The sequence below is a fragment of the Mobula hypostoma genome, chromosome 3, assembly GCF_963921235.1.
Source record: "Mobula hypostoma chromosome 3, sMobHyp1.1, whole genome shotgun sequence".
In the NCBI taxonomy this organism is placed as follows: Eukaryota; Metazoa; Chordata; class Chondrichthyes; order Myliobatiformes; family Myliobatidae; genus Mobula; species Mobula hypostoma.
Window position 1 is genome coordinate 2,397,411 of NC_086099.1, and position 27,350 is coordinate 2,424,760.

Below are 27,350 nucleotides of genomic sequence, written 5' to 3' on the forward strand. Positions count from 1 at the left end.
CTATGACGCTCTGTGCTGCATCTCGGTGGAATGAGTCTCTGGCTGAATGTACTCCTGTGCCCACCCAGTACATTATGTAGTGGGTGGGAGACATTGACCAAGATGGCATGCAACTTAGACAGCATCCTCTTTTCAGACACCACCGTGAGTGAGAGGTTGTTGTTGTGGCACCAATCTCCCTTTCATTTGCTGATTCCAACATGTTTTATCATTGGCAGATTGTACAGATGAACAACTACTGTGGAATTGGAATTGATGCAGAACTCAGCCTAGACTTCCACCAAGCGAGGGAAGAGGACCCCGACAAGTTCAACAGCAGGTTAATAATCTCCTGATTTCCAGATTGGCCTGGCTTTCAGTGATTAGTAGGTACATTCATGCCAAACCCAGTTTAGTGCTGCCGGCAGTCCAATTCCAACAATCCAACAACAACAGGAAACTAACAACAGGAATTCTGCAGATGCTGGAAATTCAAGCAACACACATCAAAGTTGCTGGTGAACGCAGCAGGCCAGGCAGCATTTATAGGAAGAGGCGCAGTCGACGTTTCAGGCCGAGACCCGAAAGGAAAGGATCAGGTGGTTTTGGGGGCACATATGTGGATGTTCACAAAAATAGAGAGCCTGAAATTACAGGTCAGGTGCTGTAATCTTGTTAGTTTCAAGATCCTTGAAATCGTAAGTATCTTTGTATTATAAAGAATGATAAAAAAGTAAAATTATAGAACATTTTAAGAACAGCTTCTTCCCCTCTTATCATCACATTTCTGAACAGTCCATGAATGACCTCACTGCTTTACTCTCTCTATTTTTATGTTTTTCTTTATAAATTATGGTAATATTTTGTGGCTTGCATTATACTGCTGCTGCAAGACAAGAAATTTCATGATGTATGTCAATGATAATGAACCAGATTCTGAAAAGTGCCCTTACTGTAAAAAGATTTTGTGTTAAAGCTGCTTCAGCGACTTGGCCACAAAATGCAGTCCATTTTTCCCAGAGCTATTGAGGGAGGCCTGTATTACTGGCAACAGTACAAAAGTGTGCACCTGAGGGGCTTTGTGTTGTACTGAGGGAATCATAGACCAAAACAGCAGAGAAGCAGACCCTTGGCCCACCTTGTGCCACGAAAACCCATCTAAAGTCAACATTTGGTCCACGGCCTTCTCTGCCAAGGCAATTGAAGTGGCTGTCAACATACAGAATGAAGCAGATGGAACAATGGGGGGAGGGTTCCCGGTGGGAGGAGTGTGTGGGTGATTGGCAGATGGAACAATGGGGGGAGGGTCCCCGGTGGGAGGAGTGTGTGGGTGATTGGCAGATGGAACAATGGGGGGAGGGTCCCCGGTGGGAGGAGTGTGTGGGTGATTGGCAGATGGAACAATGGGGGGAGGGTCCCCGGTGGGAGGAGTGTGTGGGTGATTGGCAGATGGAACAATGGGGGGAGGGTCCCCAGTGGGAGGAGTGTGTGGGTGATTGGCAGATGGAACAATGGGGGGAGGGTCCCCGGTGGGAGGAGTGTGTGGGTGATTGGCAGATGGAACAATGGGGGGAGGGTCCCCGGTGGGAGGAGTGTGTGGGTGATTGGCAGATGGAACAATGGGGGGAGGGTCCCCGGTGGGAGGAGTGTGTGGGTGATTGACAGATGTAGTTAGTGGAGTAAACACTATGGTGGGCCTATGGGTGCGTGCAGGTGGAAGTGCGTAGGTAGAGTAAGAAAGAAGAGACTAACTGGAGCAGTTTTCCTGAAGTTTTTTCAAAGGAAAATAGAAGGTGGTGAGATCAGGGAGTCTATGTTCAAAGTCTAGGGCACACTGATATAGGAGTAAGATTAGGCCATTTGTCCCATTGAATCTGCTTCACCATTTCATCATGGCTGATCGAATTTTCCACTCAGCCCCAATCTCCTGCCTTCTCCCTGTATCCATCCCTTCATGCCCTGACCAGTCAAGAATCTAGACCGATATATAGATACTTTATTGATACCAAAGGAATTTACAGTGTCACAGTAGCTTTACGAGTGCACAGATATTAGAAGAGAAGTATGAAAGAATAAAAAATAAGTTACCTCAAACAGTCTAACAGGAGGGGTTATAGAGCCTAATAGACGAGGGTAAGAATGACCTCATATAGTGCTGTTTGGAGCAGCACACTTGTCTTAGTCTGTTACTAAAAGTGCCCCTCTGTGCAGTCTATGTGGCACGCAGAGGCTGAGAAACACCGTCCAAACTTGCCAGGATTTTCTGTGGGGTCCTTTGTCCTAACACAGCTTCCAGTGTCCAGTTTGACTCCAATAACAGAGCCAGCCTTTCTAATCAGTTTATTGAGCCTGTTGATGCTATTGCCCCAGCACCCCACCACATAGAAGATTGTACTGGCAACAACGGACTGGTAGAACATGTGAAGGAGAGGCCTGCATACTCCAAAGGATCTCAGTCTCCTCAGGAAGTAGAGGCGACTCTGGCCCTTGTACCCAGCCTCTGTGTTGTTGCTGCACTCAAGTCCATCATTCAGGTGCACCGCCAGAGTGTTTCCTCCACACACTCCCCTCCCACTTCCCTCTATTGTCCATCACCATCTCCTTTGTCTTACTGCTGTTAAGCTGCAGATGATTCAGTTGTATTATTTGACAAAGTCCACCACCAGGGCCCTGTATTCATCCTTCCATCCTCCCTTTATACACTCAACTATTGCTGAGTCATCGGAGAATTTCTGCAGATGACATGACTCAGTGTTGTATCTAAAGTCTGAGGTATACAGGGTAAACAGGAAGGGAGCCAATATAATATCAACCAAAGCCTTAAATAAGCATCAAGACTTGGCCTTCACAACTGCCTGTGGAGAAGAATTCCACAGATTCACCACTCTCTGGCTAAAGAATTCCTCACCTCTGTCTGAAAGGGTGCCCCTTTATTCTGAGGCACCTCAGATTTTTGTATTGTATTTTCTTTCCATTTAGAAAATAGTCAACCCTTTCATTTCTTCTGCCAAAGTGCATGGCCATACACTCCCTGACCATTTATTGAATCTGCCATTTCTTTGCTCATTCTCCTAATCTGTCTAAGTCCTTCTGTAGCCTCTTTACCTCCTCAAAACTACCTCTACCTCCACCAATCTTCATATTGTCTGCAAACTTTGTAACAAAGCCATCAATTCCACTGACAAAATCATTGACAAAAGAATCGATCCCAACACAGACAGTGGAACAGCAGTAGTCACTGGTAGCCAGTCAGAAAGGACTCCCTTTATTCCCACTCTTTGCCTCCTGCCAATCAGCCACTGCTCTAACCATGCTGGAATCTTTCCGGTAACACTTGTGGGCTCGTAGTTTCTTTAGCAGCATCGTGTGGCACCTTATCAAAGACCTTCAGAAAATCCAAGTACATAACATCAACCAATTTTCCTTTGTCTATCCTGTTGTTATTTCCTCAGAGAATTCCAACAGATTTGTCAGGCAAGATTTTCCTCTTGAGGAAACCATTCAACTCAAGTTTAATTGTCATTTAACCATACTTGAATACAGCTAAACATGACAGCATTACTACGGGGTAAAGGTGCAAAAACGAATTCCCAACAGTCACACACAGCAAGGACACACATGATCACAAACCATGCTGACTGTGGCCTATTTTATCATGCACCTCCAAGTACCCTGAGACCTCTTCCCTAATAATGGACTCCAACATCTTCCCAACTGCTGAGGTCAGACTAACAGGCCTACAGTTTCCTTTCTTCTGCCTCTCTCCCTTCTTGACAAATGCAGTGATGTTTGCAATTTTCCAGTCTTCCAGATCCATTCCAGAATCCAGTGATTCTTGAAAGATCATTACTAATGCCTCCACAATCTCTTCAGTCACCTCTTTCAGAACGCTGAGGTGTACACCATCTGGTCCAGGTGACTTATCTACCTTCAGACCTTTCAGTTTCTTAGGAACCTTCTCTCTAGTTATGGTAAATTAACACACTTCATGCCCCCTGATACCTGGAACTTCCGGCATACTGTTAGTGTCTTCCACAGTGAAGACTGATGCAAAATACTTATTTAGTTCATCCACTATTTCATTGTCCTCTATTAAAGCATCATTTTCCGGTGATCCAATATCCACTGTCTATGCCTCTCTTTTACTCTATGCATCTCACGAAACTTTTGGTATCCTCTTTAATATTATTGGCTACCTTACTTTCATATTCCATCTTTGTGACTTTTTTAGTTGCCTTCTATTGGTTTTTAAAAGCTTGCCATTCCCCTAACTTCCCACTAATGTTTGATCATTTATGCCCTCTCTTTTACATTGGCTTTGACTTCTCTTGTTAGCCACAGTTGTGTCATCTTTCCTTCAAAATGCTTCTTTCTCCTTGGGAAGTACATATCCTGTGCCTTCCGAATTGCTTCCAGAAATTCCAGCCATTGCGGCTCTGTCGTCATTCTTGATATCAAGGAGGAGGAGGTGTTGGGGCTGTTGAAGAGCATCTCTAGGACTTGATGGGACCTATAACACAGAGATACAGAGCAACACACAAAATGCTGGAGGAGCTCAGCAGGTCAGGCGGCATCTATTGAGAGGAATATACAGTTGACTTTTCAGATCAAGACACTTCATCAGGACTGGAAAGGAAGGGCACTGAAGCAGAATAAGAAGGTGGAGGGAGGGGGAGGAGTACAAACTGATAGGTGAGACCAGGTGTCGGGAAGGTGGCTGGGTAGGGGGGGGTTTGAAGTAAGAAGCTATGAGCTGATAGACGGAAGAAGTAAAGGGCGAAAGAAGAAGAAGTCAGGTAAAAGAGAGTGGACCATGGGAGAAAGGGAAGGAGGAGGCACATCAGTGAGAAGTGAGGATAAGAGAAGAAGTGGAGGGGAACCATAATGGAGAATGGAAGAAGAGAGAAGAGGGAGGAAAGAAATTATCAGAAGTTGAAGAAATCAATGTTCTCATGTTATCAAGTTGGAGGATTTTTAACCAACAATCAGTGCATTGTCCTCCAATTCCAAGTGCCCTAACTGGGTGAGACCTTCAAACACTTTCTGAATCCAAATGGACCTGTTGCAAGGACGTAGCTGGGGACGAACCCAAGTGCAGGACACAGGCACTGAGGCAGAATCGTGAGGCGTTAGCGCTGCCGCGAGTCTATACACAGAGACCAGGGTCACGGAGAATATCCAGGAAACAATGCAGAGCTTAGAACTGACAGTTCTCAGGAATCAGGAAACAAGGTTACTCACACTAGAGTCGACCAACAAACTGGCAGCTCCTTGTTGTGATCACAGGGTCTTTATCCTGCATTTTCTGATGGGAAGCAGGTGTGTGTAGTTAGTGGAATCTGGGAATGATTGGAAATTCAACAAAGGGATTGAGGCCCAATTCCTGAGGTAACTAGGTGGGGGATTGCCAGAAGGGAGCACGACAGGACCATATCACCAGATCCTCTGGGATTTTCCTAGAGTCCTTCTCTTGATCAAGCCACCAGTGTGTTATTGATCCATTATTGCAAGCCACCAGTGTGTTATTGATTAAACATGAGGCAGTCTGACTCTCCTGGTCTTGAAGAGGGGTGTCGGCTCAAAACATCAACTGTTTTTAGATTTAGATTTTTTTTAGGTTATGAGGACACACAGTCCTCTTTATTTATCATTTAGTAATGCATGCATTAAGAAATGATAAAATGTTTCTCCAGAATGATAATACAGAAACACAAGACAAACCGAGTGAAAAACTGACAAAAACCACATAATTATAACATATAGTTACAACAGTGCAAAGCAATACCGTAATTTGATAAAGAACAGACCATGGGCCCGGTAAAAAAAAGTCTCAAAGTCTCTCGAAAGTCCCATCATCTCACGCAGACGGTAGAAGGAAGAAAAAAAACTCTTCCTGCCCTGAGCTTCCAGCGTCGCAAACTTGCCGATGCAGCATCCTGGAAACACCCGACCACAGCCGACTCTTGAGTCCGTCCGAAAGCTTCGAGCCTCCAACCTGCCCTCCGTCACCGAGCACCATCTCCGCCGAGCGCTTCGACCCCGACCCCGGCAACAGGCGATAGGCAAAGCCGAGGATTTGAGGCCTTCCCCTCCAGAGATTCTTGATCGCACAGTAGCAGCGACAGCGAAGCAGGCATTTCAGAAGTTTCTCCAGATGTTCCTCAGTGCTTCTCACGTCTGTCTCCATCAAATCAGGATTGTGCACGGCCCCTAGTTAACACATACGACATCATTTCAGAGCTGTCACCCGCGCTGCGTCGCGTCGCCATCTTCTCCTCCCCCATATTCACTTCCATAGATGCTGAGTTCCTCCAGCAGTTTGAGTGTGTTATTGATCCTGCTACTATTTATTCCCGTTGAATCTTCCACCATGCCTGCATCAAAGTCCGAACTGAGACTCAGTGGCTCATCACTGAAACCTTACAGGAATGTTGTCTTTGTGAAATTAGTGTTTAAAAACATCAGTGATATTATTGGGCAGCCAATATTCATTGTCTTATTTTTTTGGTCTTTCTTCCGTAATCAGGCTGACTGCCCAAATTGGGTGGCAATGGAGCTGAATTCTAGTGAGGATCTTTCCATTTCTACACTTCCCTGTCATTTGCCTAGACTAATTGTTAATCCTCTTATTAGACGTACTCTGGGAATGTGGGCTCAGTTCAGAAAAATATAATGGCCTTCATGGTTTCTCTCCCTCTCTAACCCTATTTTACACAATCATCTTTTCCTACCTTCCATGCGGGATTCAACATTTCATGATTGGTACAGAAAGGGTATTAAGCGCTTTGAAGATCTTTTCATAGGTAATCGTTCTGCAACTTTTCATCAACTGTCTGTAAAGTTTAACCTACCTAATACTCATTTCTTTAGGTATCTTCAAATTAGACATTTCATTAACCCTTTAATGTCAAACTTTCCTGAGATGCCTGAGAAAAACGTGGACCTGTTTCTTTGTATTAATCCATTGGGTAAAAGTTTAATGTCTGCTATTCGGGATAAGTTGGTGATCTTGAGACGTGACCCCTTCGATAAAATTAGAACTGCCTGGGAGCATGATTTAAATATTTCCTTATCTGATGCGGTTTGGGATTCAATTCTTCAGTCAGTTAACTCAACCTCTTTATGTGCTCGCCACTGCCTTTTGCAGTTTAAAGTTGTACACAGGGGCTCATATGTCTAAAATAAAGCATCGCCGTTTTACCCTGACATTAGTCCCGTTTGTGATAAGTGTAAAGGGGGCAAGGCTTCTCTTATCCATATGTACTGGGCCTGTCCTAGTCTAGAGAAATTCTGGAGAGAAGTTTTTTCAACTCTATCCCATAGTCTTAATTGCCATTTAGAACCTAACCCTCTGATTACTCTTTTTGGCACCTTGGGCGAAGTGGACTTGCCCTTGAGTCCGACTAAACATCGAACATTATCTTTTGCCTCTCTCTCGGCTGGACGGATAGTTCTACTTAGGTGGAGAGATGCTGCCCCACCCACTCATGCTCAATGGCTTAGTGATATTATGTCCTGCTTAGACCTCGAAAAGATTCATTATTCACTTCTTAATTCGGACACAAAGTTTAATAAGGTGTGGGGACCTTTTCTTGAATACTTCCATAACTCCTCTTCAGGATAAGTTTATCCTTTGTCTGTACTACAATCCCCTACCTTCAGCTTTTTTTTTCCTGTAAGTTTTACGGTTTTTTGTTGTGAATTACATTATAGTTTTGGTAGTCGGCATTATATTTTTTTTTATATACAGCCTATCCTCATTATATGCGAGGGATACGTTCCTCGAAGTTGATGTATAATGTGAAAACGCATACTGTGAATAATTATTTAAATGGAGAAAATAGAGATGCATTCCAGAGGGCTTCCTAAATATGTTTTATCTGTAACTTATTCACATTTTTATACCAATACAACACAAAAGCAGTATTACAAGACAACATTTATATTATATTTCATCAATTTAAGGTAATATTCAATGTAATAAATCATAGAAAGCTAACGTCCGAGGGTGTACAGCACTCACCAACAGTGGTAGGTTTGTTCGCTCCAGGAGATGAGTGGTTGTTGTGTCGGGCAGCTTTACACGGATAAGGTGGATGGTTGTGGTCGTCAGGATCATATCAAGCACAGCATGGAGTGAAGGAAGACTCACAGAACTCTTAGAACTGCCGGCAGCAGAAGATTACAGCGATTTGCATAAAGTGGTGAGGGTTGTTTGCTTGGCAGCATTTTGTTTTTCAGCATAAATTTGCTTGTTGGGAAGAAGTGTTGACGGCAGGGAACGACTGAAATGCTGACTCCATTCTAAATGTGGTTCCATGTCCATCGCCATTTGTGTCAAGTGTTCCGACTTCCACCATTCCCTCACCGTTGGGAAACTCCCGGGACTTTGAAAACCGTCTGTTGCTTGCAGCATCTGAGAGATAGTTCGCCGTGAAAAAAAATACGTACGCCTTGAATGTGGATCACACCGGTCGAGTGGTTGGTTAGGCGGCAGGAAACACACTGTTACGTTAGGATGAATGCTGTCCAAATGTGTAGGATGGGCTGGCGCATTGTCAAGCAGCAAAAGAACTTTAAAGGCAAGATTATGTTCCTGTCAGTAGCGTCCCAGCTTCAGCTGATGCCGCGCTGTTTATAATTTCCAACTTTTTTTCAAGTGTTAAATCGGTTCTCTGCCGCTCGGCTGACGGCCCAGGACATGACATCGGACGCTTCGGTGGCATAGTTAAATATTTCAAGCGCAAAATCACTGCATCGTAGGTAAAACGAACAGAAGTTTAAGATCGTGCATCCACACCTTGCCAAAACCAATGCGAGAGTGGCGGGAGAGAGAGTGTGAGGCGCGCGCACCTGACTGGTATTGGTGGGAAGGCAGTGCCCCTCATATAACTGTGAATCCGCATAGTCTGAAGACGCATATAACGAGGATAGGGTGTATATTTACAGCTCTGTGGGGTTGAATGTTCTGATTAATTTTTCTTTTATGCATAGAAATGGTTAGCCTGCGGTTTTATAGTGGGAGGGTGGGGAGGACACTAATTTTATAAAATTTTATTTTGGTTGCTTTTTCTTTGTTATGAATTATATATTGGACACGTTTGTTTTGCACTGTATAAATCTCCATTTTGTAGATGGGTTTTTTTCTGTCACTGTATTGTAGAAACGCATAAAAAAATTAATTTTCAAAAACTCAGTGGAATTTCCTGTCACCCTGAGCCTTGCTGCAGGTACAGAAATTCTCTAATTCACCTGCTGTTTGCCTCCTTGGTCTGCGGGAGCTGGTGTGAAGGGTGGGAGTGGGGTTAGGGGTTTTGGGCTGGTGGGTTAGGGACAACAGCTGACTTTTATTGAAATAACTTCTATATATATTTGTCTTCTTGCTTTTCATTTTTAACCACAGGTTCCACAACAAAGGAGTCTATGTAAAGGTTGGCTTGCAGAAGATTAGCCACACGCGAAGTCTACACAGGGATTTAAAGCTTCAAGTAGATGACAAGGAAGTGGAACTTCCAAATATTGAAGGTCTCATCTTTCTTAACATTCCCAGGTCAGCATCTAGACTGAGCTTGGAACCCTGATATTATGGTTCACTCCTCTCATCTCGAACGAAGAGACATTTAAATTAGATTTTGGATGTTGCAATTTATTTGCTTTTTAAGTATCTCAGTAATTTCCAGCATTGCTACAACTTCTGCAGAAGCATCCATTTCCTTTGGTTGTGTCCGGCGAAATACTGAAGCTATTGTTTTACTTTGTCCCTACGGGTTGCACTCGTCAGCCACAGATTCCATCCCTCTCTACACTCACGGTCTCAGATGGAATTAAATTAAACCACGTCTGAGCCAGAACTGAACTTCCACCTTCAGTGCAGCTGACGTGCACTCGGAGATCCAGAAAAGGGTTAAAATGAGCAAAAACATATTCACGCCACATGGTTGGAATCTGTAAGAGACAGGAACCATTGTGGCCATCACTAGGAATAAGATAAGTATGTGGTAAAGTGCAGAGAAATGGATGTTGGTAGTTGTTCTGATGGAGAACCAGTCCAGACGGTGAACTGAATAGCCTATGTTGTATCTATTCCATAGTTCGGTTGGCCTCATGTGACATGGGACGTTTTTCTTTGCCAACTTGCTGGTCTGTAGGCTTTTGTTATGGTAGTTTAAATAATCAATACATAATGAGTGCTAATCCTATCAATAATTAATCATTGATATTCAATGCAACTAGGTCCCAGTAACTGATAGATGAGTACCAGGGGCAGGAGTACGATCCCTGGTCCTTCAAGCCTGCTCCACTCCCCAAGGTCACAATTGACCTTCTGTCTCCCTCAGTGTCATTTACCAACATTCCCGCGATCACTAACATCCCCATCTCTCGATCAGTATGTTGAATGAACTCGGTTTCTGGGACTCAACAGCCTCCAGGAGTGGGAATTTGATGTTGCCTGAGTGAGGGCATTCCGTCATAAACAGCGTACCTGTTGTGTTACAATCTGGGCCCCCTGGTCCTCTTCTCGTCGGGTAGGGAAATGCTCTCCCAGCGTCTCACCTGTCAAGTATATAAAGTCTATTATAAATTTAAATGAAATATCCTCTCATTCTTCTAAACCTCTGGGGAATACAGTCCTTGTCCATCAACCCAGCACTCCTGGAACCAGTGTATGAATCATCACTGCTCTGCACCTCCTCTATGCCAAGTGCTTTCCTGCTTAGGTAAGGAGAGTACAACTTTGCATAATGCTGAAGGTGTGGTGTCCCCAAACCTTTCCAACTAGACTCCGTGAATCAAGCCCTCTTATAATACAGACCAACATTTACCTTCGAGCACTCGTCACGTTCATGTGTTGGATTTCATTGGTGTGTCCATACTTGTCGTCCACGTGTTGGATTTCATTGGTATGTACCTGCACACCTGGGACCATCTGGGCATCAACTTTATTTACCACATACCATTTAACAAGTATTCTGCTTTGATAGTCAGTACATTGGGTGAACCTCTAATTTTCTAATACATTATCTCCTGTTCTCAAGCACCTATCTCTTTATGTTCTCTTCTATACTCAATGTTCTTGATGGTGGAATAAAATATTTCACACGTGAAGTCTCCTGCTTATGAACTTGAATTAAATATCCCAGGTTCTTCCTCCTATTATAAACTATTTTGAAGAAAATCATTGTCCTCATGTGGAATTGCAGAGAAACCTGCTCTGAACGTAAACCTTCTTTCCAAGGGACATTTGTAGACTGAAACAACTCCAAATTAATATCTTTGGATGTAGAATTATCATCACAATACTGCCAGTGGTTGGAAAACTTTACGATGCAGCTAAATTGTATGTTTTTGCCAGACTCGATCTCTGTAATCTGAAGACTGTAAAATGAATTCATGACGTTTACAGATGAGCACTGCAGGAGTGGTGTGACAAGTTGGTTAACAGGCTGCTGATGTGATTGTCCACAGCTGGGGATCTGGAGCTGACCTGTGGGGTAGTGACAGTGACAGCCGCTTTGACAAGCCCCAGATTGATGATGGAATGCTGGAAGTGGTTGGAGTCACTGGTGTCGTTCACATGGTAAGCACAAAAATGGGAGGATGTTGCAGGATTTCTATTCAAACACAGAAGGAAATCTGCATCTGGGAAAGGTGTTTGCTTGTTCAAGGGAGAATAGCCAGAGGAAAGTTACTTTACCATCTGAAACTGCCAAATTGGAAATGAGCACCCACCAAGGAGAAGGGCATGGAGGATGGAAACATCGAAAACCTACAGCGCAATACAGGCCCTTCAGCCCACAATGCTGTGCCAAATATGTCCTTACGTTAGAAATTACCGAGGGTTACCCATAGCTCTCTATTTTTCTAAGCTCCATGTACCTGTCCAGAGTCTCTTAAAAGCCACTATCATACCCGCCTCCACCACCGTCACCGGCAGCCCGTTCCACGTACTCACCATTCTCTGCATAAAATCTTACCCCTGACATCTCCTCTGTACTTGCTTCCAAGCACCTTAAAATGTGCCCTCTCATGCAAGCCATTTCAACCTGGGGAAAAAGCCTCTGACTATCCACACAATCAATGCCTCTCATCATCTTATACACCTCTATCAGGTCATCTCTCATCCTTCGTCAGTCCAAGGATAGAAGGCCGAGTTCACTCAACCTATTCTCATGAGGCATGCTCCCCAATTCAGGCAACATTCTTGTAAATCTCCTCTGCACCATTTCTATAGTTTCCACATACTTCCTGTAGTGAGGCAACCAGAAATGAGCACAGTACTCCAAGTGGGGTCTGACCAGGGTTCCAATTAGCTGCAACATTACCTCTCAGCAGTTAAACTCAATCCCACGGTTGATGAAGGCCAATGCACCATATGCCTTCTTAACCACAGAGTCAACCTATGCAGCAGCTTTGAGTGCCCTATGGACGTGGACCCCAGGATCCCTCTGATCCTCCACACTGCCAAGAGCTTACCATTAATACTATATTCTATCATCATTCTGACCTACCAAAATGAACCACCTTACACCTATCTGAGTTGAACTCCATCTGCCACTTCTCAACACAGTTTTCCATCCTATCAATATCCCGCTGTAACATCTGACAGCCCTCCACACTATCCACAACACCCCCAACCTTTGTGTCATCAACAGATTTACTAACCCATCCCTCCACTTCCTCATCCAGGTCATTTATAAAAATCATGAAGAGAAGGGGTCCCAAAACAGATCCCTGAGGCACACCACTGGTGACCGACCTCCATGTGCTAAATATGACCCATCTACAACCACTCCTTGCCCTCTGTGGCAAGCCAATTCTGGATGCACCAAGCAATGTCCCCTTGGATCCCATGCCTCCTTACTTTCTCAATAAGCCTTGCATGGGGTACCTTATCAAATGCCTTGCTGAAATCCACATACAGTACATCTACTGCTCTACCATCATCAGCGTGTTTAATCACATCCTCAAAAAATTCAATCAGGCTCGTAAGGCACCACCTGCCATGAAAACTATAGAAATGGTACAGAGGAGATTTACAAGAATGTTGCCTGAATTGGGGAGCATGCCTCATGAGAATAGGTTGAGTGAACTCGGCCTTTTATCCTTGGACTGACGAAGGATGAGAGATGACCTGATAGAGGTGTATAAGATGATGAGAGGCATTGATTGTGTGGATAGTCAGAGGCTTTTTCCCCAGGTTGACCTGCCTTGACAAAGCCATGCTGACTATTCCTAATCATATTATCCCTGTCCAAATGTTCATAAATTCTGCCTCTCAGGATCTTTTCCATCAACTTACCAACCACTGAAGTAAGACTCACTGGTCTATAATTTTTTGGCCTATCTCTACTCCCTTTCTTGAATAAGAGAACAACATCTACAACCCTCCAATCCTCTGGGACCTCTCCCAACCCCATTGATGATGCAAAGATCATTGCCAAAGGCTCAGCAATCTCCTCCCTCACCTCCCACACCTCCCACAGTAGCCTGGGGTGCATCTTGTTTGGTCCCGGAGACTTATCCAACTTGATGCTTTCCGAAAGCTCCAGCATTTCCTCTTCCTTAATATCTACATGCTCAAGCTTTTCAGTCCACTGTAAGTCATCCCTACAATCGCCAAGATCCTTTTACGTAGTGAATACTGAAGCAAAGTATTCATTAAGTATCTCTGCTACCTCCTCCAGTTCCATACATACTTTTCCACTGTCACACTTGATTGGTCTTATTCTCTCAGGTCTAATCCTCTTGCTCTTCACATACCTGTAGAAAACCTTGGAGTTTTCCGTAATCCTGGTCACCAAGGCCTTCTCATGGCTCCTTCTGGCTCTCCTGATTTCATTCTTAAGCTCTTTCCTGCTAGCTTTATAATTTTCTAGATCTCCATCATTACCTAGTTTTTTGAACCTTTTCTTCTTGACTAGATTTTCAACAATCTTTGTACACCATGGTGCCTGTACCCTACCATCCTTTCCCTGTCTCATTGAACGTACCTATGCAGAATGTCACGCAAATATCCCCTGAACGTTTGCCATGTTTCTGCTGTACATTTTCCTGAGAGACTCTGTTCCCAATTTATGCTTCCAAGTTCCTGCCTGACAATTAAATGCTTTCCTAACTTGTCTGTTCCTATCCCTCTTCAATGCTATGGTAAAGGAGATAGAATTGTGATCACTGTCTCCAAAATGCTCTCCCTCTGTGAGACCTGACACCTGACCAGGTTCATTTCCCAATACCAGATCAAGTACAACCTCTCCTCTTGTAGGCTTATTGATATATTCTGTCAAGAAACCTTCCTGAACACACCTAACAAACTCCACCCCATCTAAACCCCTTGCTGTAGGGAGATGTCAATCAATATTTGGGAAATTAAAATCTCCCACCACGACAACTCTATAATTATTACACCTTTCCAGAATCTGTCTTCCTATCTGCTCCTCGATGTCCCTGTTACTATTGGGTGGTCTATAAAAAACACCCAGTAGAGTTAGTGACCCCTTCCTGTTTCTAACTTTCACCCACAGAGACTCAATAGACAATCCCTCCAGGTCTTCATTCTTTTTTGCAGCTATGACACTATCTCCGATCAACAGTGCCATGCCCCCACCTCTTTCATCTCCCTCCCTGTCCTTTCTGAAACATCTAAACCTGGCACTCTAACCATTCCTGCCCCTGAGCCATCCAAGTGAGATCAATGTGGGGTATGCTCATAGTGTAGGAAATATTGAGGTCAATAAGGAGGTGGTAAGGGGTCTACTGAAGGCCATTAAGGTGGATAAATTCCCAGGGCCTTATGGAATCTATTGCTGACTATTGAGAGAGGAGATTGTTAGGGCCTGGACAAAGATCTCTGTCCTCTCTGGGCACAGGCAAGACCACAGAAGACTGGACAGTTGCCAATGTTGTTCCTTTGCTCAGCAGGGCAATAAGAATAGTGCAGGAAATTATAGGCAGCATAAGGAAGATATTTGAAAGCATTCTTAGGGTTAGGACTGTACATTTGGAAAAGGATGAACAATTTCTAGATACACAGCATGGCTTTGTACAGGCTAAATCTTACAAACTTGATTGAGTTGTTTAGGCAGGTGATGAAGATGATCGATGAGGGTAGGGCAGTGGATGTTGTCTACACAGACTTCAGTAAGATATTTCAACAAGTCCTTCATGGTAGGCTCACTGAAAACATTAAAATGCATGGGGTCCATAGTGACAGTAGAATTGGCTTCAGAACTGGCTTGGCCATAGAGGCCAGAAGGTAACAGTTCTGGTGGTCACACTATAGGAAAGATGTTGTGCTGTAGATATTACAAAGGAGATTCACCAGATGTTATCTGGATTGGAGCACTTTAACCATGGGCTGGGATTGGACGCACAGGACTTTAACCATGGGGAGAGATTGGACACACAGGACTTTAACCATGGGGAGAGATTGGACACACAGGACTTTAACCATGGGGAGAGATTGGACGCACAGGACTTTAACCATGGGGAGAGATTGGACATACAGGACTTTAACCATGGGGAGAGATTGGACACACAGGACTTTAACCATGGGGAGAGATTGGACGCACAGGACTTTAACCATGGGGAGAGATTGGACATACAGGACTGTTTCAATTGGAGCACTTTAACCATGGGGAGAGATTGGACACACAGGACTTTAACCATGGGGAGAGATTGGACGCACAGGACTTTAACCATGGGGAGAGATTGGAGGCACAGGACTTTAACCATGGGGAGAGATTGGACGCACAGGACTTTAACCATGGGGAGAGATTGGACGCACAGGACTTCAACCATGGGGAGAGATTGGACGCACAGGACTGTTTTTTCCTACAGTGAATGAAAGACCTGATCGACACCTGAAAGACCTGATATGTCAAAATAAGTTTTTTTTTAAAAAGTGAGTTAGTGTTCATGGGTACAATGTTCATTTAGGAATCAGATGGCAGAGGGGAAGAAGCTGTTCCTGAATTGTGGAGTGTGTGCCTTCAGGCTTCTGTTCCTCCTTCCTGATGGTAACAGTGAGAAAAGGGCATGCGCTGAATAATGAGGGTCCTTAATAATGGGCGCTGCCTTTCTGAGGCACCGCTCCTTGAAGATATTTTGGATTCTACAGAGGCTAGTACCCAAGATGGAGCTGACTAATCTTACAACTTTCTGTAGCCCAAGTATTTTGGTCCCATGCAGTAGCGCCCCCCCCCCCCATATCAAACAGTGATACAGCCTGTCAGGATGCTTTCTACGGTACATTTATAGAAATTTTTGAGTGTTTTAAGTGATTTACCAAATCCTGACTCCCTGAGGAAGGGTCTCGGCCCGAAACGTCGACTATACTCTTTCCCACAGATGCTGCCTGGCCTGCTGAGTTCCTCCAGCATTTTGTCTGTGTTGTTTGTATTTCCAGCATCTGCAGATTTTCTTTTCTCTGCTAGTCATACCTGTTTTTTTTTGTACAGACCTGGGTGGCCAGACTTGTGAATGCCACAGATCTAGTCTTCAGCAGATGACATACCTCCTGGTTCATCCAATGTTCAGCAAGTTTTCATAGGCACACACTCATCCACACAGGTTTTAATGAAGTCAGTAACAACTGCAGCATACTCATCCAGGTTCAAAGATGAATCCCTGAATACAGTGCAGTCCACCGATTCAAAGCAGTCCTGTAGGCGCTCCTGTACTTGGATTTTCAGAAGCCACACAAATAAAGAGTCCACAATATTACAGGAAAAGATTCTAGCAAGGATTGATTGGGATGAGGCAAAGAGTGGGAATGAAGAGAGCCTTTTCTGGTTGGTTGTCGGTGACTAGTAGTGTTCCACAAGGGTCTATGTTGGGACCAATTCTCTTTATATTATGTGTCTATGATTTGACTGATGGAATTGTTGGCTTTGTTGCAAAGTTTGCACATGATATGAAGGTAGATGGGGGGGCAGATAGTTTTGGGAAAGTGGAGAGGTTACAGAAGGAGAGAAAATACAAAAAAAAATGAGGAGCAAAGGGACTTGGGAGTGCTTGTGCAGGACTCCCTGAAGATTAACTTGCAGGTTGAGTCTGTGGTGAAGAGGGTAAATGCAATGTTAGCATTCATTTCAAGAGGACTAGAATATAAAAGCAAAGATGTAATGTTGAGACTTTATAAAGCACTGGTGAGGCCTCACTTGGAGTATTGTGAGCAGTTTGGGCCCCTTATCTTAGAAAGGATGTGCTGAAACTGGAGAGGAGTCAAAGGAGGTTCACGAAAATGATTCCAGGATTGAGTGGCTTGTCATATGAAGGACCTATATTTACTAGAATTCAGAAGAATGAGAGCTGACCTCATTAAAATCCGTCAAATGGTGAAAGGTCTTGACTGAGTGGATGTGGAGAGGATGTTTCCTATGTGGGAGAGTCTAAGACCAGAGGACACACCCTCAGAAGGGAGGTTGGTCCTTTTAGAATGGAAATGCGGAGGGGAGCGGTGAATCTGTCGGATTCTTTGCCACAGGCAGCTGTGGAGGCTAAGTTGTTCTGTACATTTAAGGCAAAGGTTGATAGATTGTTGATTGGTCAGGGCATGAAGAGACATGAGGAGAAAGCAGGAGATTGAGGCTGAGAGGAAAATTGGATCAGCCATGATGAAATGGCGGAGCAGAGTCGATGGGCCAAATGGCCTAACTTTGCTCCTGTATCTCATGGTCTTAGGTTGGAAAGCTTTTGGATCTTTAACGATGAAAGATGAAATATTTAACGGGAATCTGAAGGGGAAACTTATTCAGTGGTGAGTGTGTGGAATGAGCGGTCAGTGCAAGTGATGCACGCACGTTAGGTTTCAACATTTAAGAGAAGTTCTTGGATGGGAGGGGTATGGAGTCCATAGTTTAGCTGCAGGTTGATGGAACTCAGTAGAATTACAGTTCAGCATTTATTAGATGGGTTGAAAGGCCTGTTTCTGTTCTGTAGTCTTCTGTGACTCTGTCTTAAGAGCAGTTGAATTTCAGTTACAGAACAACATTTTCCAAACTTCTTTTCCAATTAGAATTTGTTTCTTTTGTAAGACCACAGAATGGGAAGGAATATTAGAACAATGCCAATTATTTTAGGAGTAAACCTAGAGGAAGACCTCGGCTTATGTACATCAAAAGAATAGCCAGGTGGCTACACATCGAGGAAATGGAAGTCATCCAAAAAACGAGGGATATATCTATATGGAAAACCATGGTCACCAACGTCTGCATCGGATATGGTACCTAGACAGACAGAAAATATGACTTCTCATCAGAACCTTGCTCATTACCCACAGATACTTCACCGTTTTATTTCGTTGTTCGAATTGAGTGGGATTGAATGAAGGTTGGCTTGAAAGTTAATATATTTAAAGCCTAGAAACAATAGAAAACCAATAGCACAGTACAGGCCCTTTGGCCCACATGTCCTTACCTCAGAAATTACCCAGGGTCACCCAAAGGCCTCTATTTTTCTGAGCTCCTTGTACCTCTCCAGGAGTCTCTTAAAATACCCTATCACATCCGTTTGCACCACCACCGCCGGTAGCCCATTCCATGTAGTCACCACTCTCTGCATTTAAAAAAAAATCAACTTACTCCTGAAAACTCCTCTGTACCTATTCCCCAGCACCTTAAAACTGTGCCCTCTCGTGCTAGCCATTTCAGCCCTGGGGAAAAGCCTCTGACTATCCACACGATCAATGCCTCTCATCATCTTATACACCTCTATCAGGTCACCTCTCATCCTTCATCACTCCAAGGAGAAAAGGCCGAGTTCACTCAACCTATTCTCATAAGGCATGCTCCCCAATCCAGGCAACGTCCTTGTAAATCTCCTCTGCACCCTTTCTATGGTTTCCACATCCTACATCTTACATTCCAATGAGCAAAGACAGGAAGTTTAAACAGTATTTCCTTTAAGCCCATCGCCCCTACGGGGGTACGGGCTACTGACATCAGCCCACCAGAGTCCCCCGTCATTGGGCAGTATTTCAAGTTGTCCCCGGGTGTCGGCCATCTTCTGAGTATCCTCCCTCTCCCAGGGATAGGGTTTGACTGCCAGTGACGAGTGGTCTTACTCAGGGACCACTACTTTTCACATTGTCTGTCAGTTATTTAGATAATGGGATTGAGGGCTTTGTGGCAAAGTTTGCGGATGATACGAAGATAGGTGGAGGGGTAGGTAGTGCTGAGGAAGCAATGCGATTGCAGCAGGACTTAGACAAATTGGAAGCATGAGCAAAAAAGTGGCAAATAGAATACAGTGTTGGGAAATGTATGATAATGCATTTTGGTAAAAGGAACAATAGTGCAGACTATTATCTAAGTGGGGAGAAGGTTCAAACATCAAGGGTGCAGAGGGACTTTGGAATCCTCATGCAAGACTTCCAGAAGGCTAATTTACAGGTTGAGTCTGTGGTAAAGAAGGCAAGTGCAATGTTGACATTTATTTGAAGGGGAATAGAATATAAAAGCAAGGAGATAATGCTGAGCCTTTATAAGACACTAGTCAGGCCACACTCAGAGTATTGTCAACAGTTTGGGGCCCCATATCTCAGAAAAGATGTGTTATCATTAGACAAAGTCCAGACGGGGTTCATGAGGATGATTCTGGGAATCATGGGGTTAATATATGAGGAGCGTTTGGCAGCTTTGGGCCTGTACTCACTGGAATTTAGAAGAATGTGGGTGGATCACATTGAAACCGACTGAATGTTGAAAGGACTGGATAGGGTGGATGTGGAGAGGATGTTTCCTATGGTGGGGGTATCCAGAACTAGAGGGCACAGACCCAAAACTGAGGGGCAACCTTTTAGAACAGAGGTAAGGACTTTTTTTAGCCTGTGGAACACTCTGCCACAGACTGTGGTGGAGGCCAAGTCCCGGGGTATATTTAGAGCAGATGTTGATAGTTTCCTGATTTGTCTTTCGAGCTTCTGTTGGTGTTTCTGTAGCTCTGGATTTTTACAGATGGCGTTGCTAGCACCACATCCAGTTTTCTTCCTTTCACAGCCAGGCTCGGGTCTGTCCCTGGGGAAGTGAACTAAAACGTAATTGCAGAAGTTGCAAGGGTTTGTATGTGTTGCTGATGGAGTCAGAAGACTGGATGTTCTGTCTGGTGAGTGTATAACTGATGTGTAAACACTGCAAATTCTCACTCCTCAGGGACAGGTTCAAAGTGGCCTGCGGTCTGGAATCCGGATTGGTCAGGGCACCTATTTCCGCGTCACCCTGCTCAAATCTATCCCTGTGCAAGTGGACGGAGAGCCCTGGATTCAGTCCCCGGGGCACATCATCATCTCTGCTGCAGGGCCAAAGGTAGGTGTGGGCAAGGCATTGGCCTCAAATGTTTACTCTCTCTTTCCATAGGTACCTCGGGAGACTGAGTGGGTCACAGTCAGGAGGGGGAAGGGGAAGAGTCAGGTACTAGAGAGTACCCCTGTGGCTGTACCCCTTGACAATAAGTACTCCTGTTTGAGTACTGTTGGGGGGGGGAACGGCCTACCTGGGGGAAGCAACAGTGGCTGTGTCTCTGGCACAGAGTCTGGCCCTGTGGCTCAGAAGGGTGGGGAAAGGAAGAGGAAGGCAGTAGTGATAGGGAACTCTATAGTTCGGGGGTCAGACAGGCAAATTCTGTGGATGCAGGAAAGAAACTCGGATGGTAGTTTGCCTCCCAGGTGTCAGAGTCGGGGATGTTTCTGATCACGTCCACGATATCCTGAAGTGGGAAGGGGAACATCCAGAGGTCGTGGTACATATTGGTACCAATGACATAGGAAGCAAAAGGGAGGCGGTCCTGAAAACAGACTACAGGGAGTTAGGAAGGAAGTTGAGAAGCAGGCCCACAAAGGTAGTAATCTCGGGATTACTGCCTGTGCCACGTGACAGTGAGGATAGGAATAGAATGAGGTGGAGGATGAATGCGTGGCTGAGGGATTGGAGCGGGGGCAGGGATTCAGATTTCTGGATCATTGGGACCTCTTTTGGGGCAGGTGTGACATGTACAAAAAGGACGGGTTGCACTTGAATCCCAGGGGGACCAATATCCTGTCAGGGAGGTTTGCTAAGGCTACTGGGGAGAGTTTAAACTAGAATTGTTGGGGGGTGGGAACCGAACTGAAGAGACTGGGGAAGAGGCTGTTGGCTCACAAATAGAGAAAGCTTGGAGACAGTGTGTGAGGGAGGATAGGCAGGTGATAGAGAGGGGATGTGCTCAGACTGAAGGTTTACAAGAACTATCATGAACAAAGTGGATGAGCTCAGAGCGTGGATCAGTACTTGGAGGTATGATGTGGTGGCTACAGAGATTTGGATGGCTCAGGGACAGGAATGGTTATTTAGAGTGCCAGGCTTTAGATGTTTCAGAAAGGACAGGGAGGGAGGCAAAAGAGGTGGGGGCGTGGCACTGTTGATCAGAGATAGTGTCATGGCTGCAGAAAAGGTGGACGTCATGGAGGGATTGTCTACAGAGTCTCTGTGGGTGGAAGTTAGGAACAGGAAGGGGTCAATAACCCTACTGGGTGTTTTTTTATAGATCACTCAATAGTAACAGGGACAGGAGCAGATAAGGAGACAGATTCTGGAAAGGTGTAATAATAACAGGGTTGTCGTGGTGGGAGATTTTAATTTCCCAAATATCAATTGGCATCTTCCTAGAGTGAGGGGTTTAGATGGGGTGGAGTTTGTTAGGTGTGTTCAGGAAGGTTTCTTGGCACAATATGTAGATAAGCCTACAAGAGGAGAGGCTGGACTTGATCTGGTATTGGGAAATGAACCTGGTCAGGTGTCGGGTCTCTCAGTGGGAGAGCATTTTGGAGATAGTGATCACAATTCTATCTCCTTTACCATAGCGTTGGAGAGGGATAGGAACAGAGAAGTTAGGAAAGCGTTTAATTGGAATAAGGGGAAATATGAAGCTATCAGGCAGGTACTATAAGCATGAATTGGGAACATGTTTTTAGGGAAATGTACGACAGAAATATGGCGTACATTTTTCTGTTCAGGGGATATTTGCAAACGTTCAGGGGATATTTGCATGGAGTTCTGCGTAAGTACATTCCAGTGAGACAGGGAAAGGATGGTAGGGTACAGGAACCATGAGCAGGCTTTGGCGAGCAGGATTAAGGAAAACCCCAAGGCATTTTACAAGTTTGTGAAGAGCAAGAGGTTAAGACGTGAGAGAATAGGACCAAACAAGTGTGACAGTGGAAAAGTGTGTATGGAACTGGAGGAGATAGCAGAGGTACTTAATGAATACTTTGCTTCAGTATTCACTATGGAAAAGGATCTTGGCGATTGTAGGGATGACTTACAGTGGATTGAAAAGCTTGAGCATGTAGATATTAAGAAAGAGGATGTGCTGGAGCTTTTGGAAAGCATCAAGTTGGATAAGACTCCAGGACCGGATGAGATGTACCCCAGGCTACTGTGGGAGGCGAGGGAGGAGATCGCTGAGCCTCTGGTAATGATCTTTGCATCATCAATGGGGAATAGGGGAGGTTCCGGAGGATTGGAGGGTTGCAGAAGTTGTTCCCTTATTCAAGAAGAGGAGTACAGATAGCCCAGGAAATTATAGACCAGTGAGTCTTACTTCAGTGGTTGGTAAGTTGATGGAAAAGATCCTGAGAGGCAGGATTTATGAACATTTGGAGAGGTATAATATGATTAGGAATAGTCAGCATGGTTTTGTCAAGGGCAGGTCGTGCCTTACGAGTCTGATTGAATTTTTTGAGGATGTGACTAAACACATTGATGAAGGTAGAGCAGTAGATGTAGTGTATATGGATTTAAGCAAAGCATTTGATAAGTTACCCCATACAAGGCTTCTTGAGAAAGTAAGGAGGCATGGGATCCAAGGGGACATTGCTTTGTGGATCCAGAACTGGCTTGCCCACAGAAGGCAAAGAGTGGTTGTAGATGGATCATATTCTGCATGGAGGTCAGTGACCAGTGGTGTGCCTCAGGGATCTGTTCTGGGACCCTTACTCTTCGTGATTTTTATAAATGACCTGGATGAGGAAGTGAGGGATGGGTTATTAAATTTACTGATAACACAAAGGTTGGGGGTGTTGTGGATAATGTGGAGACTGTCAGAGGTTACAGCTGGACATTGATAGGATGCAAAGCTGGGCTGAGAAGTGGCAGATGGAGTTCAACCCAGATAAGTGTGAGGTGGTTCATTTTGGTAGGTCAAATATGATGGCAGAATATAGTATTAATGGTAAGACTCTTGGCAGTGTGGAGGATCAGAGGGATCTTGGGGTGCGAGTCCATAGAACACGCAAAGCAGCTATGCAGGTTGACTCTGTGGTTAAGAAGGCATACGGTGCATTGGCCTTCATCAATCATGGAATTGAATTTAGGAGCCGAGGGGTAATGTTGCAGCTATATAGGACCCTGGTCAGACCCCACTTGGAGTACTGTGCTCAGTTCTGGTCACCTCACTACAGGAAGGATGTGGAATCCGTAGAAAGGGTGCAGAGGAGATTTACAAGGATGTTGCCTGGATTGGGGAACATGCCTTATGAGAATAGGTTGAGTGAACTCGGCCTTTTCTCCTTGGAGTGTCGGAGAATGAGAAGTGACCTGATAGAGGTGTATAAGATGATGAGAGGCATTGATCGTGTGGATAGTCAGAGGCTTTTTCCCAGGGCTGAAATGGCTAACACGAGAGGGCATAGTTTTAAGGTGCTTTGAAGTAGGTACAGAGGAGATGTCAGGGGTAAGTTTTTACACAGAGAGTGGTGAGTGCGTGGAATGGGCTGCCGGCGACTGTGGTGGAAGCAGATACAACAGGGTCTTTTAAGAGACTCCTGGATGGTTACATGGAGCTTAGAAAATAGAGGGCTATGGGTAACCCGAGGTAATTTCTAAAGTAAGTACATGTTCAGCACAACATTGTGAGCCGAAAGATCTATTTTGTGCGGTAGGTTTTCTATGTTTCTATACACAGCCTGACCTTCCGAGCTGTCCAATCATTTTCTGTCATCGAGTCAGAGAGAAGTACAGCAGTGAAACGGGCCCTTCAGCCCATCTAGTCCTTGCTGAAAACTGTTTGAACTGCCTTCACCCATCACCCTGCACAGGGACCATAGCCTTCCATATACCTACTATCCATGTACCTATCCAAACTTATTTTAAAAGTTAAAATCGATCTCTCTTGCACCATTTGTGCTGGCAGCTCATTCCACACTCCCATGACCCTCTGAGTGAAAAAGTTTCCCTTCAAGTTCCCTTTAAACTTTTCACCCTTTACATCCGACCTCTGATTGTCGTCCCACCCAACTGTGGAAAATGCCTGTTTATATTTACCTTATCTATACCCCTCATAATTTTGTATACCTCGATCAACTCTCCTCAGTCTTCTGTGTTCTAAAGAATACAGTCCTCACCTATTCAGTCTTTCCTCATAACTCAGGTTCTCCAGACCTGGCTACGTCCTTGTAAATTTTCTCTGCAACTATTATACAACTTCAACATAACATCCCATCTCCTGTACTCAATACATTGATTAATGAAGGCCAATGTTCCAAAAGCTTTATTTACAAACCTATCTACCACGCCACTTTCAAGAAATTATGGACCTGTATCCCCAGATCCCTTTGTTCTCCCACACTCCTCAGTGCCCTAATGTTCACCGTGTAAGACCTACCCTGGTTGGTCCTATCAAAGTGCAAAACCTCGCGCTTGTCTGCATTAAATTCCATCTGCCATTTTTCAGCCCATTTTTCCAACTGATGCAGATCCCTCCACAAGCCATGATAGCCTTCCTTACTGTCCACTATACCCCCAATCTTGGTGTCATTCGCAAATTTGCTGATGCAGTTAACCACATCATCATCCAGATCATTGATATAGATTCCAAACAAAGGATACAGTACTGATCCCCGTGGCACACCACTAGTCACAGGTTGCCAGTTCAGCGAGGCAACCCTCTACTACCACTCTCTGGCTTCTCCCACAAAGCCAATGTCTAATCCAGTTTACTATCTCGTTCTGAATGCTGAGTATTGAACCTTCTTGACCAGCCTCCCGTGTGGGACCTTGTCAAATGCCTTACTAAACTCCATGTAGACAACATCCACTGCCTTGCCTTCATCCACTTTCCCAGTAACTTCCTCGAAAAACTCAAAAGTTTGGTTAGACATGACCTACCACAAACAAAGCCATGCAAACTATCCTCAATAAGTCCATGTCTAACCAAATACTTATATATATGATCCCTTAGAACACATTCCAATAACTTTCCCCACTACTGATGTCAGACTCCCAAGCGTTTAATTTCCTGGTTTCTGTTTAGAGCATTTTTTAAACAGCAACACAACATTGGCTATCTTCCAATCCTCTGGTACCTCTCTTGTCACTGAGGATGTTTTAAATGTCTCTGCTAGAGACATGGTAATTTATGCACTTGTCTCCCATAGGGTCCAAGAGGAATTCCTTGTCAGGCCCTGTGGGTTTATCCATCCTGATTCGTCTCAGGGTAGCAACCCTCTCGTCTGTAATCTGTACAGAGTCCATGGAGTTGATGCTGCAATGCCTCACTTCTGTAAACTCCTCATCCATCCCCAAGTAAATACAGATGTAAAGAATGCATCTAAGATCTTCCTCATCTATTTTGGCTCCACACATGGCTTACTGTTCTGGCTTCCAGAGGACCAATTTGTCCCTTGCAATCCTTTTGCTCTTACACTGTTCCTCAAACGTCAACTCTCTCTCTTTGCACAGATACAGCCTGACCTATTGAGTGGTCCCACCATTTTCTGTCACTAATGTAGGTTTATTGATTTCGAGATGGAGCACAGAACCAGCCCTTCCAGCTGAATGAGCCACACTACCAGCAACCCCTGATTTAACCCCAGCCTAATCACTGGACAACTTACAATGACCTACTAACTTACTAACTGATACAACTTTGGAATGTGGGAGGAAACAGGAGCACCCAGAGGAAACCCACACACACACACACGTGCGTGCGTGGCAAGGATATGCAAATGCTTGCAGAGGATGGCGGGATTGAACTCTGAACCCTGATGCCCCGAGCTGCAGGAGTGTTAGGCTAACCACTGTAGCCAACAATTTGATCCTGAGTATAAGCCAACATTGAGTAATGTGTTACAATGCAGGCCAGCTGCTTGCAACATCGTACAAGGTTGCTGGTCTTTACCGAGGGTGGTAGTGAGAGGTAGGGAGCTTGCGTTCCTGTGACGGTGCATGTAAGTGGGACAAGGTTCGGGAGCCAAAAGACTTAAGAGCAGAATTAGGCCATTTGGCCCATCGAGTCTGCTCCACCATTCAATCATGGCTGATCATTTTTTTCCATCTCCTCCTCAACCCCAGTTCCCAGCCTTCTTCCCATAACCTTTGATACCATGTCCAATCAAGAATCTATCGATCTCTGCCTTAAATACACCCAACCACCTGGCCTCCACAGCTATATGTGGCAACAAATTCCACAAATTCACCACCTTCTGGCTAAAGAAATTTCTCCGTATCTCTGTTCTAAATGGACACCCCTCTACCCTGAGGCTGTGCCCTCTTGTCCTAGACTCTCCCACCATGGAAAACATCCTGTCCACATCTACTCTGTCTAGGCATTTCAACATTCAAAAGGTTTCAATGAGATCCCCCCTCATCCTTCTAAATTCCAGCAAGTACAGACCAAGAGCCATCAAACGTTCCTCATATGAAAACTCGTTCATTTCTGGAATCGTCCTTGTGAACCTCCTCTGGATCCTCTCCAATGCCAGCACATCTCTTCTAAGATGAGGGGCCCAAAACTGTTCACAATACTCAAGGTGAGGCCTGACCAGTGCCTTATAAAGTCTCAGCATCACATCCTTGCTCTTGTATTCTAGACCTCTTGAAATGAATGCTAACATGGCATTTGCCTTCCTCACCACCGACTCAACCTGCAAGTTAACCTTCAGGGTGTTCTGCACAAGGACTCCCAAGTCCCTCTACATCTCAGATTTTTGGATTTTCTCCTCATTTAGAAAATAGTCTCCAAATTTATTTCTACTACCAAAGTACATGACCATGTATTTTCCAACTTTGTATTTCATTTGCCACTTTCTTGCCCATTCTCATAATATGTCTAAGTCCTTCCGCAGCCTATCTGTTTCCTCAATACTAGCAATCTTCATATCATCTGCAAACAGCAACAAAGCCATCTATTCTGTCAACTACAAACAAGAGAAAATCTGCAGATGCTGGGAATCCGAGCAACACACACAAAATGCTGGAGGAACTTAGCAGGCCAGGCAGCATCCTTGGAAAAAAAAGTACTGTCGATGCTTTGGGCCAAAAGCCTTCGGCTGGTCCTGCAGATATTTCGTGTCCCTCCGTTCCCAACATATTCATATCCATACATAAAGTCTCTTAAAA

The 27,350-nt window shown here is 44.6% G+C and overlaps 1 protein-coding gene across 1 annotated transcript in view; it reads left to right on the forward strand.

Moving 5' to 3' along the window:
* LOC134343814 (diacylglycerol kinase theta-like) overlaps positions 1-27,350 on the forward strand; it is a 231,988-nt gene that overhangs the window by 200,681 nt on the left and 3,957 nt on the right. The window contains exons 19-22 of the mRNA XM_063042563.1: positions 219-319; positions 9,383-9,529; positions 11,446-11,557; positions 20,130-20,282. Of these exons, the coding sequence (XP_062898633.1) occupies positions 219-319; positions 9,383-9,529; positions 11,446-11,557; positions 20,130-20,282 (513 nt within the window). The remainder of the gene's footprint in view (positions 1-218; positions 320-9,382; positions 9,530-11,445; positions 11,558-20,129; positions 20,283-27,350) is intronic.